Source organism: Oryzias melastigma, linkage group LG15 (genome assembly GCF_002922805.2).
Source record: "Oryzias melastigma strain HK-1 linkage group LG15, ASM292280v2, whole genome shotgun sequence".
In the NCBI taxonomy this organism is placed as follows: domain Eukaryota; kingdom Metazoa; phylum Chordata; class Actinopteri; order Beloniformes; family Adrianichthyidae; genus Oryzias; species Oryzias melastigma.
The window spans coordinates 21,534,293-21,551,552 of NC_050526.1; the positions used below are offsets into that span (position 1 = coordinate 21,534,293).

The window sequence follows — 17,260 nt, forward strand, 5'->3', positions numbered from 1 at the left end:
ACAGGTGTTGCTAAACAAACTCAGTTATGCACTCTTCCTCATATCTGGGTTTTTGTTTCAATGTGTTTCTGTGTAAATATGTAAAACAGCACAGTATAGCCGAGAGACTTTGTCTTTTACGTACACAAAATATCTATTTCAAACATAGCCACTGTGACTAGACCAAAGCAACGTAACACGTTTTGTTTTCTTGTGGCATTTTACATCCTTTGGTTCTGTTCTTTATGTAATTTTACTTACATCTGTTTCAACAATTAAATATGTTCATGTATATTTTTATGTATACATTTCTTGTATGAATTGTTTTTAATTAAAAGTAAGTTTTCACCTGAAAATGACTGATTGTTTGCACGTCTGGAACAGATTTTACGCTTTTAAAATGGCTACAAATTTGCGTCTAAATTGACATATCTGATATGTAATGTGTACTAGAGTATGAAAAATCTAGAATAAAATTAAAAAAACACTTTCTCTTTAATGCTAAAAGTATTTAAAGGAGAATTACTAGATAAAAAACAAACACAGATGCTGGATTTGGTGTTTATTAGTTCAAGAAAAGCACAAGAAGATGTCGGGATCAGTTATGACCAGATGATTTTAGTGACGCCAACTGAAACTTCTTAAGATATGGAGCCGGTTCTTAAAATAATTGTGCATTTTGTGGTACAAGCACCAAATTTGATATGAATTTAGCTATTTTTTCAGTCACATGCGAGCTATTTTTGCTAGTTTTGGCCTTTTTTAAAAGATTTTTTAGGCTGTTTTGGAGTTAAGATAATATTTCAGCTACATGCGAGCTATTTTTGCTAATTTAGGTTTTTAAACGTTTTTTAGGCTGTTTTGAAGTTTAGCCATTTTTTTAGCTACATGCTAGCTGTTTTGGATTTGGTTTTTGATTGTCTCTTCTAGAAAAGCATGTTAGCTACAAGAGAGTCCAAGATTTTAAAATATAAAGAATAAAACTAATTAGTTGTTCTAGTGAGACAGATATAAATTTTTTGTATTTTCAGCAAATTTCTGGTGCATAAAAAAAAAAAACAAGGTTTCAATAATTTAAATTCAGAAAGAAAATTCAAAGGTTTAAAAAAAATCCATAATGAAAATTTAAAAGTAAAAGTTAAAAAAAAAAATTAGGATTGATGGAACAGAAGCATTTCTTTATTCTATAGGTATCCCGACTGCAGTTTGTGCATGAACAGACCATATTTTTTAGATTGGGGCAAATAAAGATTGAATATTTTGTAACAATTGAGTGTATGGCCCCCCTTTTTACAAATTATTTTGATTATTTTTTTTTTTTTTTTTTTTGTGGTTAACGTACTTTTCTAAAAGAGAGAACCCTAAGGTATATCCATGCCAAATTTGGTGCTTGCACCACAAAATATTGAATTTGTCAGAAATATCAACCTGTTAAAACTGAAAAACAAGGCAGACAAAACTCTTACATGATCTAGAATTATCTTTGGAAGTTCATGTTTCTTACAACATTAATGAAATAATGAACATCCCCAGAAACTGTTAACCACATAAATGACAGATGATCTGTTTTAAGAGGTAAAAAATGTCCTTTTAAGGTTTTGAGCGTTTAAAGGCCTCTCCCATAACAACACTTACTCATCCTTGTAACCTCAAAAATACTGTTTTCTGCAGTACTATAACTGATATATGTGCAAATAAGTATATGGAGAAAACTGAAATCAACATGGTGGTGGTGGTATCATGATTTGAGACCATTTCAAAGCATCAAAGTGAAATGAAAAACATATTACAGTATGAATCTTAAACTGTCATGCTGCTTTAAAACACTTCTTTAACTGTATTACAGTTTAGGAAATGCAAAGGTAATATTTTTAATTCAAGTAAAATACATGTTTTAGCAATAAATACATAATTTTGTTTTATTTTAAGCTTTTTTTTGTTGTTTTTCTAAGATTAAGTTCTGGGATATACATGTGTAAAAATCATAGAAAATTCTAGTAACTTTACCAGCATGTGGTGCTTTGAAAACTCTATAGGAAGGTTATAGTTAACACTTTGTCTGTTCTTCCACAGAAGTAAGGCACTACAGACTCATTCTCCTGCCCTTATCCACTCTAGCTGACACTGATTTCAACTCTGGCATGGGCCTTCATGTCCTGCATTTCTCACTGACATGTTTTTCCAACTCCTCCACATGTCTGCATAATCTCAGCCCACAGCCTGGTGTAATTAAGCTTTTAAAGTGGCGGATTGCTTCAGAGCCCAAGTACTTCTGCCAGAACAAATGCAACACAAAAATACTGAGCAGCAATTTGTATTAATCCCTTCAGACATCCTCTAAAACCTGGCTATCTATTTTTGACATAATACAGGGGCTTAATCTGGGTATAAATCAAAAATAAAAAATCTCATTTAACAGGATGGGGTAATCTTCTGGCAGTCCCGCGGAGCTGTTGGGCTGAGAAGTGGCTCCACTGTCAAACAGAGCTCAGAGGTCACAGCACGGCTCTGGTGTGTTGGACCGTGGCACACTTTATCAAAATCTTATCTTAGAACACTCCTTGGAAAATGCACAGACGCCTCCTAAAGGATGCACAGCTTTGTTTAGATCTTTCTTTTCCGAAAGGGATTTTTTTTTGTAATGTCTGTCAGTGAAGATTTTGTCGTCTTTCAGCAGATGTATTGATGGATCTTGTTGGTAATCTGAGGGACTTTGACCACAAAAACCATAGGATCTTTGGCCTTGTTGCTGAATGCACGACGAATAACGTCCACAGCGTGCAGATGAGTGACTCCCTGCAGACTTTGGCCATCCACAGACAACAACTCGTAGCCTGCCTGTAAATGCAAACGCAATTTAGTTAAAAATCTTGGCAAAAACCTAAAACGAGATAAAATTGCTGGTATGTTTTTCTGAGGCGTTTTTCACTGTAAATCTGCAGGAAACATAATTCATACAAGAGTGGAAATAAGTTTGTTTCTTTCATTACTATATTCATTCTTAGGTCTGTCACCAGCTGCACGCGTAAAGTCTTCCCTTCATAAAAAAAACACAAAAGACAAGGACACGCATAAGCTCATATAGTTCCTGTTTCCTGTAGGATGCAGCAGAGAGAGGCAAATCTCTGGAGCTCTGAAGTGAGGAACTTCCTTTGAGGTCATCAGCTTTTGCTGAGGATGCACCTGCCTCATGCGCTCAGACTCACGGAGGTGCAACAACACACAAAGATGGCAGCAATTGTTTTACACAATTAAAAAAAAAAAACAAGGGCTTCTTCTATGGAGTCTCGAAAGAGCCAAAATGAAATAAATATATACACCATTAAATAAATAAATAAGTCAGTTATTTAAAAGTGACAAATAAATAAATAAATGTTCGAGACTCCATATTCTCCTAATCCTTTTCAGTAATTTTATAGAAACTTTTTTTTAAAAAAGCTGCCCTGAATTCCCTATATTGGGTCATCAGTCAGGTTCACCAGAGGGTCCCGTGAAACACATACCAAATATTTTAGCTTAATTTACCGGCAGAGGGGAGAAAACAAGTACCTTTATTATTTTTAAACTTATTTATCAAAAATCTAATGGCACACAGATACACTCCAAAAACCTAATATTAAAGTAGAAAGACTGTAGTTTCAAGAAAATGTGTCTTATTTTTCTCTCTTGCGAGAAAAATAATCAAATTAAGAAAGTTTTTGAAGACCAAAATTATTTTAATTTAAGAAAATTGTGTCTTAGTGACTTTAATTACTTTTTTACTACTTTTTTTTACATTTCTGCCTCTGTTTTATGAATTTGCTGTTGTGTTTTTTTATTGACAACCCCATCTGTTGTTTCTGCTGTTGTCCAACTTCTGTTATCCTTTCTATAATGATTTAATTTGTCCTTTTACTTAGAGACCATCAACCTTTTCTATAGAGAATAAAGATGGAAATTAGCCTAAAATGCTATAATCTTATATATATTTGCATTTTTAAATGTATATTGAATAAATAAACAATTAAACTTAATAAATCCTCTTTTTAAAGACAAAGTAGCATGCTCTCAAAAAAAAAAAAAAAAAAAAAAAAAAAAAAATCACCCACATCTCATGGTCACCTTAATTTAGCTATAATTTTTATAATCAGAAATGTCAAATTAAATCATTTTGGGTGAAAACCATAAGAAGAAATCAATTTTCTCCTGTATAAGTGCACATAAATATTTTCACATAAAGGTTGTGAGTCCAAAGAGCTCCAGAGAAAGAAACTATTGCTCTGCTCCAGAGCTGGTTTGGACAGGATTACACGCTGGTTTGTCACATGTAAGTGTGACTAAAAAGTGGAGCAGTGACCATTCAACGAACCCAGAAGAAAAACTGATGTGCTTCAGTCAAATTCCTCAAATTAAAAAGCATACTAATCCGTAAAAAGATGTGACTAATGTGTTCGGTGCTGATTTTGTAAGATGACATCCAACTGACCCACTAACACACATGGAGGTTAGTGAGTCCACACACGTTTTGAGAACTTTTGACTCAGCCTATAGATTTCACACCAAGATCATCAATGACAGTTAAGCACCTGCACAGCCAATGTAGTGTATATTACGAGTGCATTAGCAGACAGCACTCATGTTCCTGATTAATAATGGAGCTGACGCGCTACCTGAGATGGCCCTGTGCTCATCCTCTCGTCCTCCTTCAGCCTCTCAGTCAGAGCTCACATAAAGTTACAACTCTTACGGAAGACAAACAGCACACTTCAACTGAGAAGGGCCTCTTTTGTTTCCTAAAAGAGCCATTTGGTTATTTAACTTTACGCTGAGACTGTTCTTTTTCTGTGCTTGTACAGAATTTTATTTTTTTTAGAATAATTAAGTGGGTTCTCACTTTCAGAGCCTCGTTGGTAGATGCAGCTCCTCCTGGGAATATCTTCTCAATTTTAATCATGGGTTGGACCTTTGATTCGATACCTCCGGATATGCTAATACCTGAAAAAGAAAAGTGACGCCATGAATGGTGGGATTTTTTTTGCTAATTTTACCACACAAATTAAATAGTTTTTTTTAACAATTTAGATAAAAATTTTAGCCTTTATTTGATCATTTTTTTTCCTTTTTTTGTTGCTGCCGACTTAAAAAAATTGATGTTTTTAAGTCCTAGTTCTGCTGTCATGCTCTGACCCCTGCTGGTAGTAACTCTAAAAGCATCTACAATGAACTCCTAGACCACGAGTCTGCAACCTGCAGCTTCTACCTCTCTCTGGTTAAAGAAAAATACAAAGCTTTTAGTTTAGAAAAATAACTGTAAAGTTTAAAAAAAAGTAAAATAATTCATCACTCTGCAAGCCTCCAAAACACAGTAGCCATAGTGGTTAGATAATCGAAAAATAAACATTTTGACAAATTCCAGCATTTTAAGTGTTAAAAAAATACAATCAATTCTCTGTTTGGATTTTAGAAAGTTAGGTTTATGAATTTCTGGCTAAGAAACACAACAAACGTTTAAATATATATATATATATATATATATATATATATATATATATATATATATATTTCATTGCTGGCATTACACAACCTACCACTAGATTTGGTCCACTGAGATGATCCTATGTGAAGTCTTTTATTTTGAAAGGAAGTCTTGTGAACCTCTGTTAAAATGTATAAACCGTTTCATATTTGGGAAAACAAAAATCTATTTTCTCATAAAGTTTATGTTAATTATACCAAAAAATAAATAATAGTTTATCTATATTTTGCATAAAAAAACAACATATACAAAGTAGTGTCTTATTTTTCTAAAGGATGTGTGTCTCCTACTGGGTTGAGGTCAGTGAGAAATGGACTTAAATGGCTCTTTAAGTGTTGAAGATTGCAGACCCCATACAAATACATACATACATGCACATATAAACACTATATATATATATATATATATATATATATATATGAAGTTTTTTTTTAAAATAAAAAATGTCAAATGAATGTTTTTACCCAGCGACGGCTTGGCCTTTGAGATGGTCACAGTTGAGATTTCATATTCCTCCACTGGCAGGGCTGGTTTTGTTTTGACTGTGTGACCGTTTTCATAATGTCCATTCATCTCCTGTGTGCTCCATGTGCCTCTGCTTGGGCTCTTCTGTCTTTGGGGGTCAAATACATCCGCCAGAGGGGTTCTCTCTCTGCGCTGTGATGGGACCCGCACACTTACTTCAGTGTACCCCACCTGTCTACTTCTCCTGGCATCTATGCTGTCAGGACTCTCCTCTCTCCTCAGTCTTCCCCGGCCGTTCCTCACAGGTGACCTTCCCCGCTCAAGAGCGGCGTCCTCCAGCTCAGACACAGACAGCTGGGAGACGGCGTCGTACCTTTGCGTCCCGTTCTCCCTCCTGCTTGGAGAAGGCAGACGGTGGCGCCCGTGTTGGGTGCTGAACGGTGACTCGGGCAGGAGGAAGCCGTGACTGGGTGAGGGGGAGCGGGAGCGTGTGATGTTGGATGCAAAGCTGTCCACAGGTACGTCTAGGAGTGGGGTGAAGGCACGGGATGGTGGCAGGTGGCCTGACTGTTGACTGGCCAGACGAAGTCTGTCAAACTCCTCGATCAGCAGACGCTCCTGCAGGGTGTTTTGGACCGACTGGAGTTGAAACCCACCTCTGTTGTCTGAACAAGCAATAATGCATAAATTAGTATTAAGTGTTGATAACTCGATTTATTCTGTTTTTTTTTTTAAACTGATGCCCATAATAATATTTGCAAATCTATCAGAGTGTGGAGAACTTTGCTATTTAAGACTTTTACGTCATACATGTAAGATCACAGACAATCCGTGGGCCACATGTTTGACTCCAGATGGTTTAATATCAGGAGGGACACCACAATTGTTATGCCAAGATGTCATTGTCAAAAAGATAATACCGGTAATAATAATAATAATAACTCAAGTAAAAACAATATTAAGTGATTAGGCTACTAGGTTGGTTGAGGCTTTTTTTGTAAACTTATTTATCCAAGCAGGACAGATAAGATTCTTATTTTCCACTGTGACCTGGAAAAAAGCCAAGACCTTTTGAGCAAGAAAAAATGAAAAAAGTTACAAGAAACAAGAAATAAAATTGAGTAGAATCAGAAATAAAAGCAATAAAAAATATTATCTTTATCTTTATCTTTAAATCATATACACCCATACATACATATATATATATATAAAGACAATGAAGTACATTTCATATTTTTTAATTAAATAATAACCATTGACTTTAAGGTGCATACTTTTGTGTTGGCTCAAATTAACTTGGTTAGCTTTAAATAAGTTCTGTATTTTTCAATTTTGCTTGAATTAGTTGCGCGCAAAAATGATACAAGTCTGTAGACCTCAATTATTTGACCTTTGACCTACAATCAATCTACAAAAGAACCAGTTACTTAAAAAAATCAAGATTGATTGGAAAAGGTTCATGCCCAGTTTTTCTGATCAGGTGGCTGCAAATGCCTGCTTTAACACTGAAACAGGAACATCTGTGTACGATGATGGCTGCTTCAAGTATTGTTGGAAAATAGGTTGTCGTTTATAAATGCATTTGCAGCAAAACCGCAGCAAGATTGTTTTTGTAGCCAAGAAACTGGCAAAGCACAGCTTTAACAATGATCTTATAGATACAATAAAAATCGGCATTTCTCTGAATAATGTAAATAAATTAAACAGAGGGAGGGGCTGAGCTGAAACGGATGCAGCCTAAATACCTGGAACAGGTGTGATGAGGTGACGTCGAGGAGTTCCACTGCGAGGGGAGCGCAGAGCTGGAGAGCGCACTGAAACAAAAAAAATATTCAGTTAATTTACATTTTATTCCTTTCTAGTGTCATTTTATGTTTTTAGAATTAAAACTATGACAGAAATATAAAAGTTACTCTTCTTCTCACTAGAGCGATTCTTCAGGATGTCATAAGCCTCCAGCTCAAAAGGCATGACCATGTTGTCAAAATGGCACAGCTCAGTTGTGGGGATCAGCATTCTGTGGAAAATTAAATCACAATGGTCTCATGTTTATGAAATTATCCAAAGCTTTTTCTTTCATTTCTATCTCACCTTATTTCTCTGAGAAGCAGCAGCTTCTCTGGTCTGTCCAAAATTGCCAGAAGGGGGCGCACCAAATCCTCGATCACATTATCCGACAAAAACTGAAAAGAAACTTTATTTATTACGACAAAATGGGCAACAATTTACAAAATGATTAAGCACATTTTTGCTTTAAGATTTCTACTGATTCATATCTTTTGTTTGAAAACTGAACTTAAAGGTTAGTCCTCCTAGAGCTGCAAAGCATAGTTTTTCTACACTCAGGAAACACATGATAATCTGTCTTTTGGCAAACAGAAAAATCTAAAACACAAAAAAGTTAAAGGTGATGTAAAGTTCCCCAGGAAGAATAACGAACAACTTACACGCTGACAATGTCTCATCACAGCCGCCACCTCATCCGGGCTGAGCAGTTTCTTGGCCATGTCCTCCACATGCTGCAGGGTCTCGGGTCGAAGCAGCGGGCTGCCGACACGCGATTCTCTCGGGGAGGTGAAGAGCTGGAATGGACGACTTCGCTCTTTCTCTAGGAGTCAGGATTACAGCAGAAGGTTAGCAAAGCGAAGAAATCTGCATCTTCTGAAAGCAGGGATGATGAAACATTTGGAAATGTGGGACAAAAATTTGACGGACCAGGACCAGATGTTTGGGGTGTTTTGGTAATCCACCTCATTACAAAGAAAAATAATATTATATCTAGTTGAAAACATGCTTGAATTGGAATTAAAACCATTATAGAACATTTTGAGGGTTTAGTTTTTCATTTTTAGTTAAAAACGAAAAATTCTGCTCTCATATGGTGTTGGAATGATCAGAAAAAGGACTGTTCGATTCGAAAAATACACACAAATGTAAAAAAAAGAAAAGACTATTCTTCCAACAGCACAGAAATACAAGATAACTTTCTGCACCTAAGCAAAGGTTAGTGTATTCATAGATAGGGCTGAGGATTCTTACTTTTTAATGTTTGTTGCTATTCTAGCAGTGAAAAAGAATGTTCTGTTTGTGTGTGTTTCGGCCGCGTGTTTATTACAGGCGGCAGTTAAAACGGCGGTTGAAAGAAGCCGCTAGGACACTGCTAATATCGGGGAAGCCCTCCATCTGGGGGGCCACAGCATTAGCCGGATAGGCAGCAACCATGGCGGCATTGCTCGGTCTTCGTGGATCTCATCAATGGCTAGTGGGATATCCAGATCTAACCCGTCCACATAGGGGTCAATGAGTTGATCCCAGATATGGATCCGTTACTCAATGCCGACAAATCCTCGGTAATTCTCCAAAGATTTGTCCCTTTTTCTGAATCTATGTCCTAAGCAGTCTTATACTGCTGGGTTTTGTTATTTTAGTTTGGGGTTGGTAGTCTTAGTTTGCAGGCTTTGTTTATTTGTTTTCTTACGGTAGTTTTGGTTAGGCAGTGTTGTTAAATACAATGGACTTAAATTAAAAAATGACATGAACGTTACTAATTTGTAGTGCGATATCTTTGCAGAATTGGTGGCTGACAAAAACTTTTTTGCCTCACTAAAGGAAAGAAAACATCCCACCTTTACCAGGATGCTGACTCTGGGATTTCTTCTCTTTGTGGTCTTTCCTGAACAATAGGTTGACAAAGGTTTTGGATCGTTGCAGGTTGGTTTTACCCTCGGATGGCACCTTTTCCTTCTGTTGCTTCTTTTTCTTCTTATTTCTGTCCTCTAAAGGTGCATAAACATAGACATACACAAAGTTTGTTGTCCTTTCAGACGCATTTTACCCAAAATATATGTTAAAATGTTCTATGGAAGCATAAAAACTTAAGTGATACGTCAACTGTAATTTATTGTTTGAAAAAAATTCAGTTTGCAACTCCACAATTGTATATGTTGCTTAACTTTATGCGTCTAACATTGGTTGATACACACTTTTCATTATGAGCACCGACTGTGCATTTCTCTTCCAGCCATCCGCTTTGTTTAACGCTGTAAATCTGCCACTGTGAAGATTAACAGAGTCGTGTTGATGAATTGCGGCAACACTGACTCGAACGTTTATAAAGAGCACTACCGTAAAGTGGCCCTGCATAAACAACAAACATCCAATCCGCCTTTAGCTTGGCCCCAGGCACACCTCAGATCTTTGAGCAAGCTGGATAAATTGTAAGTGAAATGCTAATAAATCAGCCGGCCGTGCAAAAACTTGGCTGAATATTTCTGCAAATGCTTGTTATTCATTTATCACAGTTAAGTGAATAAAAAAGGATTAATATGACTTTGCATCAGAAATGTTTCTAGTGCTTTGAACTTAAATCAAGCGTGTGAAATGTGATTTTTTTTACATTAAAAAAGGGGAAATATTTTGATTTTGCTTTAAATATTTTATAAAACTGTATTATTGTTGACTTGTAGAAGCTCGAGTGCTTTATTTTTGCTTTATGAGTCCTAAACATCAGACCCAATGAAAACTGTGGGATTGTTCTGGTTAAAGAGTCGCCTAAGAGGCTTTGAAATGCTGTTTTTTTTATTCAGAAATGTTGAATTCTTGCTAAATAGTTCATAAAATTAGAAAAAAATCAGAAGGTGTGGCTTTGTTTTGTGTAAAGTAGTTGTTAAATAATTTTAAAATAACACTAAGTTGTGTTTTAAGTATTTTTCAGAAAATATGAGAAGATGTTCCATTTTCCTTTTGATTGTTTTACAAGTTCTTACCTGACAGCGTGATGTGGCTCTGGGAGCGTCTGATTGGCTTTCGCGGTTTGCTCAGCGCCATCAGCGCTTCCGTCTTAGGTGAGCGTTTCTCACCTTCCCGGTCCCCGGTGGACAACGCCCTCCCCCTGTGTCGTCCTCCCTCCCTGGCTCCTCCCATCTCCCTCGGCCCCTCACCTTTCCCCCGTATGACCGTGTCTTTCAACAGCAGCGTTTCACCCACAGTCCGACTGGTGTCTGCGCTGCCCGGCCTGTCAGAGAACGACCTGTTGGGGGACGGGTGGTCCAGGTAGTTTGGAACTTGGAGGTCAGTCTGTATGGCCGTGTCAGCTGTTCGCTCAGAGCTGGCGGGACGCTGGGTGCGGTCTTCTGTGGAGATGGCGACATCGACCATCTCAGTGTGGAAGATTGGGGGGAAAAGAACCTGGGAGAGACCACTGAGGGAGCTGAGAGGGGTGCTGGAGGACAGGGAAGACACGGAGGAGTTGGAGTCTGAGGCGTGTGAGGATGGTGGAGGCCCTTCGTTTGCTACTGTGGAAGACAGACCACAATATCTGTAGTTAAAGTAAATTTGATTTTGATCATCCAACTTTCAAAAATGACAGATTTCATTTCTGATGAAGAGCTTTTTGATGAGTTTCATGGAAAAGATTAAAGTTAGGATACTACTAAGATGCATCTACCAGAATTACTTTCCTCTTTTTTTTTTAGACAGCTTTTGTTTGGATCAAAATCTACATCCCCTTATATCCTAATTATCTTTTAGAGTTTCTGAGGCTGAAAAACCAAAATCGTGACCTCCAACTCAGAATAACTCGACACATGCACCAGATCATAGTCAGACGACTGAGCTGCTCTTGAAGTCATTAAAACTTTGTTAGAAATGCTGACAGGAACTCAAGTCGAACTAAAAGAACAAAACTTATTAATTACGTCAACAAAAGGAAAATTCACAAGCTAACTACCCCAAGTAGATAGTACTATTAAAAACTGTGATGAGAATTAACACCTTTGTTTAATATGTTCTTCATTTTTGTTGGGTAGCATTTTATTATAGTTCAAGGCAAATTTGTGAAGTGAAAAAAAAAAAAGTTTCTCAGCTGAAGCATTTTGTATAGACAGAAAACAAAATCTGGACCATTAAAATATTAAACTTTCTAAATTATATAGATTAATATGAAACTTGAATATGTTGTTTTTTACATTTTAGATGATAAACATACGTTTGTCGAGCCAGCCATACTCAGCCACCATCTCCTTGTATGCCGGGTATCTCCCAACTTCCTGTAGATTTTCAAAATAAAAAAAAAGAAAATCAAACCCTCAAAAATTATTTTTGCATGCCCCCTTTTTTGTGGCTAATTCTAATATAAAAATATATACATTTTAATATTTTATATTACAACAACAATAATAATAAACTGTATCATCATAATAAACTCCGGGAAAGATAATAGAGTTTTCTGCAGATATTTTCAACACACATTAGGAAAGTCATAGCATGTAAAATGTACAATAATGTAATTTAAAATGTAATAAATGTTAAATTGTTTCAACTGTCACTACTTGATTGTGGCAGACTAAAGCCTGCAGGTGGCGCTCTAGCAGATACTCTTTAAAAAACAAAATACAGCAACTCTTCAACTTTTGACCTAAATTAGCGCATTTTCTTAACTCATAACATCTAAAAGTAACGTGACTGAAACTAAAATATTTCATGATGATTCCGTCCATATTTAAAGTGTAGAATATTTTACCAATAACTACTTTATTAAGGTTATTTCATCCCTACACTAAGCATTTTATTGCATTTTCGTCTCATTCATGCACAGCTGAAGGTCAAACACTGAAGCTCTATCCTAATATAAGCCTTTAACTATCCAGGTGTGAGGTCATTTAATGACTAACGTTAATCCTCCGAGTCTCTGATCCGAACACAGGTCTAATAAGGGACAGAAGAAAGCCTCAAAATTAGGCTTTCAGTTGATTATAACCTGATCCCATGCTGCCTTTAAATAATGAACGCCGCGCCTGGATGTTTTTCACACGTGGAACCTGAGATCAGAGGAGTAAAATGAGCTAAGAAAGCGCACATATGCATGCTCATGCACACCGCTCAACGCACAAGCGGTCTGCCCGTTCACATGCACATGACTCTCTTATCATGAAATGACACAGGTTAAGTGGTGTAGAGTGGCACACAAAGAATTTGAGGGCTTTGTGTTGTGAAGGGAGGACTTGTCAAGATAGGTGGTGTTGTTTAACACGCAAGCATAGACTGCAACTTAAATTTAATTAAACTGGAGAGAAGCACATGCTTCACTCTGAGAACATGACCCAAAAAATGTGCTTTTTAAGATTAAAGTTGATGATATTTAACACATTTTAAAGTTCCATTTCAATGAAAATAGTGTTTTAACATGTTTTTAATCACATTTTTCTCATGATGGAGGACATATTTAAAGAAAATTGAGTTTTAAAATCGCCTTTTGGGGTGTTTCATTATGCAAATAAGGAGCAGGTGACAAAAACATACACTGTTACAGTCATTTTTTTCCTTATTTGAGCTTAAATCTGGCTCAAAACTTTACAGCTGGATAGCTCAAGTGTTTTTGTTTACCAGTAATGTCATGTTGGAAATGTGAGGGGCTGTAAGCTAGCAAGAGATAAACAAAAGGATGATGGGAAGTGACCACAGGCTCACTCCCCGCCAGTTGCTCCACTGACTACTAAGAGGTAAATTCCTAATAAGCTCACTTATCAAAAAAACGGTATAATCATAATTAAAATAACACTTTGACAATAGATCAAAAGATACCGAGAGAACTAGAAAATATCAGTTTACAAAACTGAAACCCTGAGCTGAAAGAAAAACGAGGACATATTCAGATTTGACCCACTTTTTGGTGTAAAAGTTTATCTGTAGATTTGGCATCAGCTCTAATTGCGGGACATCTCACCCTGATGGTCAACATGACATGAGTGTGGCTCTTCAGGACCTCCACTGCGTTGCTGTGGGTGATGTCATCAAAGCTCACCCCATTGGCTGCAAGGATTTGATCGCCCATTTTGATGCCGTGCTGCTCTGCGAGACCACCCGGGTCCAGCCTAAAGAACAGACACAAAGAAAGGTGGGAGATACAGAGATTTGTTAAACATTTATACTAAAACACCACTTAAAACATAAAGTCACTAAATGATTTTGCATTCTCCATTCAGAGGTTTGTCAGACTAAATTAGCTAAAGCTCAATCATTTTTGCAATAAATAAAAACCATGCTCTCAATAAGGTGTTTTAATGTTGCAGGTCTCAATTTTGTGTTCCTACTTGGAAACATAGATTCCCAGGCCAAACTCTTTGCCACCTCTGATGTTGAATCCCAGACAGTAGTCGTCCGACGTGGTGAAGAGGTGGACGATCCTGCGAAGGGCGCAGTCGACGCTGGCCTCCGATGGTGCGCCACTTCCCTCCTCAACCACCATACGCCGATGAATCAGATCCACCCTGCCCAAATGTACAAACCGATCAACTTAGAAAAGCTGTACGTGCAGACACATGCAAAACGCCTCAATTAGTATCAGTATATCAAATAACCATAACGCTGAGAGCAGTAATCCATCCACTGCTGCCACATGAAACCAGTGATACCAGCACATCCCAAAAGATAACGAGTGAGCTTCAGGTAAGCCATCAGCATCACAAAATATGAGGCATCCATGATTTAATTTAAAGTAACTTTATGTAATTTTAGAAAAAGGAACAATCAGTAATATTCTATCTAAGCTTATTAAAATGAAGTATGTGGTCTCACCATGTGGTCTTCTCCTTGGAGTAGCGGATGCCGGGGATCTTACCCACGCGCCTCACCACCATTCTCAGCCGGTTGTTGCCCGTCAGGACCTTCACCGCGCTGCTCATGGTGATGCTCTCCAGGCTGACCCCGTTGACCTCCACTAGCTTATCGCCAACAGTCAGTCCAGCCTGAGCTGCAATCACAGGACGAGCCAGACACAACAGACGGGAGCAAGCGTCAGTCTGAAGACACCGAATACAAAGATGAGGTGTGACGGCCCTGAGCCGTTTTTGTCTGTGTCGTGTGCCTTGTATCGCCTCTTCCTACACAGGTGCAGGTGTTTTGGCATTTGGGAGCTCAGCCGTAGGATCTCAGAGGGGACTTCCTGTCAGGTTTAATGCCATTGCTGCAGCGCTGGATTCTCTATGCGTCCTTTCTGCTTTTAATTCTCGTCTCCTTGCTAGTCTTTAAGCACATTAAAGTGCTAAAACTGGTTATGTCTCCCCGCTTCTTTGTTACGGTCTAGTGCCAGTCGGAACAAAGTGGGGGCCCGTCCGGGATGTGTTGTTTTGTGGTTTTGGCGTCGTTTGTGTGTGGGTGGATTTGTGCGCATGATGGCTTTTGTTTGTTTGTTTTGGAGTCTTTTGGCTTTTTGTTTTGGACTTGTGGGGTGAGTACCGATTTCTGTTGTGACTTTTCGTGGTGTTACCTTCTAAGCTTTGTGGCGTTTCCCAATAGGGGACTCACAGCAGGTATTTGATTTAGTATGGAGGCTTCCCACTTCTGTGGTTTGGGGGTGGCCTGTTTGTCTAGTCACTTTCCCTGACTGTTGGATTTTCAGTGCATAAATACCCATCACTGTGCCTCCAGAAGACTAGGGTTGGGTTAGCCAGTTTGGTTTGAGGCTAGGCAGTTAGCGGCACACCTATCTTTTTTATTTATTTTAATTTTTAAGGACACACTACATCTTTACCTGCAGAGCTATCATCGTCCACTTTGCTCACAAAGATGCCCAGGCCATGTTCAGAACCACCTCGGACACTGAAACCCAGACGCCCGTCTGAGCTCTTGTCTACCGTCACTGTGTGAATGTCTTCACTGTCATCCCCTCCTGCAATCACACAAAACTCAAGCAATTCACAGACAAACCTACAGACGAGGTTTATTGTAGTTTAAAAGACTAGACTAAAGCTGCTATGCTGTAATTTGGCAAAAATCACAAGAAGTAAGTGAATAAATGTCCCCCAAAGGAGGAGCTCAAACAGTCTCAAAGGTGGGAGTCTAAAGAAAAATTATTCAACTTTTCAACAGTATTCAGTGTTTGACATCTCACAGTCAGGAAGATGATATTGTTTTTGCTTAGTGATTTACTATTTTCTCAGCACATTGTTTAAAAATGCAACACTTGCTGTAAAAACGGTTAATTCTGTAAATGTAGTGAAACACGACCTTAAATACTCCTATCAGCCATTTTTCGCAGCAACAATAAATCAACTATGACATGTTTACAACATTAAATATGTTACATATATTACCATAAATAATCCAATAACAGATCATTTTTAAGTTTGTCTTTGTTCTGTTCCTCTCATATTCAAATCTTACCATCGGCAGGGGCATTGATGAGGATGACCCGCCCCATAGGTGAGGAGGATCTGTGTCTTCGGCGGTTCTGTTTCTTCACCATGTAGCGCATGGTGCTGTGGGAGCCCCCATTCTGTCCTCCATTGTTAAAATGGGGGCGCCCCCCTCCATTTGTCATCTCCTTCCAGGCAGGATGAAAGGAGTTATCCATGGTTTGTGTTTGGAAACCCTTCCTTCACTCATCCAGGCAGCAGGATATCCAAGAATCGTGGAATTTGACTTGTGATTGGCCCAATATTATAGAATACTGTTGCTCCACATAAAGTTTGAATACTATTTCCAATTAATTTTCCCAAATACAACCAATTTTGCACGATGGTATGATAAATATTGTTTTCTAATATATTTTTGAAACTATGGAGATGCTTGACCAAATCTCATTTTTAAATAAAGACACTTAGTATTCTACCATGACCAAACACCACCCAGGATCCAGTGTCTCTGGTAAAAACGCTTTTCTGGCTGGGCTTCATCCAAGACTGCATGTGTCTGCAGAAAAGTCAGTGGTGTGTGATGATTCCTCCAGGCTCATGTTTAAGTAAAAGGATATCTGCTGCGAAAAGAAAATGCATCGATGAGTAATAGAGCTCAATTGAAGATGATAATAATTTTTTTTTTCAATTAGATTATCTAGTTACCTACGCTAGAATTTAGCAATAAAAATGCAAAACAGTAAATATTGTTTACAACTTTGGGAAACATCAATTCTACTTTTCAGAACCATGGACAGCGACGGACCACGCATGTTAACATCAAATTAAAAACAAAACCCCACTATTACCAAACTTACAACTTTATTTAAAGTTTTTCCTCAATGTCTAGTTGTAGAAACGGATATTTGTCCCATATGGAGAATGGCATCCCTCCTACCTGCTGGTGAGGAGCGCAGACATGCACTCATGGTCGTCCTTAGCGATGCATCAATGAACGCCTTCAGGGTATTAGCGCCAGCTCATTTGTGATCCAGGTGACCATTATTATCTTAACAGGTATTAGCTCCTTGCGTAAGCTTCTGCAGCTGCGCAGTGATGATTCAGATGCATTAACGCGCAAATAAAGTTTTCTGCTGCAGCCCAACTTCATGGTGGAGCTTTTGTTAAA

General features: G+C 37.9%; 1 protein-coding gene across 3 annotated transcripts; it reads right to left on the reverse strand.

Annotated features, from left to right (window-relative positions):
• Window positions 1-1,909: 1,909 nt before the first annotated feature.
• On the reverse strand, window positions 1,910-17,168 carry LOC112161414 (PDZ domain-containing protein 7). 3 transcript variants are annotated; one of them, XM_036215447.1, is made up of 16 exons: window positions 17,030-17,168; window positions 16,121-16,709; window positions 15,489-15,626; window positions 14,534-14,708; window positions 14,050-14,226; window positions 13,683-13,830; window positions 11,946-12,006; window positions 10,726-11,253; window positions 9,586-9,735; window positions 8,407-8,567; window positions 8,051-8,142; window positions 7,873-7,976; window positions 7,705-7,773; window positions 5,959-6,624; window positions 4,853-4,953; window positions 1,910-2,817 (listed from the first exon to the last, which is right to left on the reverse strand). In XM_036215447.1, exons 2-16 carry the CDS (start codon window positions 16,308-16,310, stop codon window positions 2,650-2,652), a joined length of 2,928 nt encoding a protein of 975 aa, XP_036071340.1. In that variant the 5' UTR covers window positions 16,311-16,709; window positions 17,030-17,168; the 3' UTR covers window positions 1,910-2,649. The 3 variants fall into 3 exon arrangements, with proteins under 3 accessions (XP_036071340.1, XP_024152265.1, XP_036071339.1); XM_024296497.2 differs by having other exon boundaries at window positions 7,885-7,976; window positions 16,121-16,712; XM_036215446.1 differs by having other exon boundaries at window positions 16,121-16,712.
• Window positions 17,169-17,260: the final 92 nt, after the last annotated feature.

Excerpts from the sequence above, each read along its gene's own strand:
- LOC112161414 (XM_036215447.1), bottom strand. The coding sequence starts at position 16,310 with ATGGATAACTCCTTTCATCCTGCCTGGAAGGAGATGACAAATGGAGGG. Across the intron at positions 7,774-7,872 it reads TCGCTCTAGTGAGAAGAAGA|TGCGCTCTCCAGCTCTGCGC; the intron begins GTAACTTTTATA and ends TTTTTGTTTCAG. Across the intron at positions 2,818-4,852 it reads CTACCAACGAGGCTCTGAAA|GCAGGCTACGAGTTGTTGTC; the intron begins GTGAGAACCCAC and ends TTGCATTTACAG.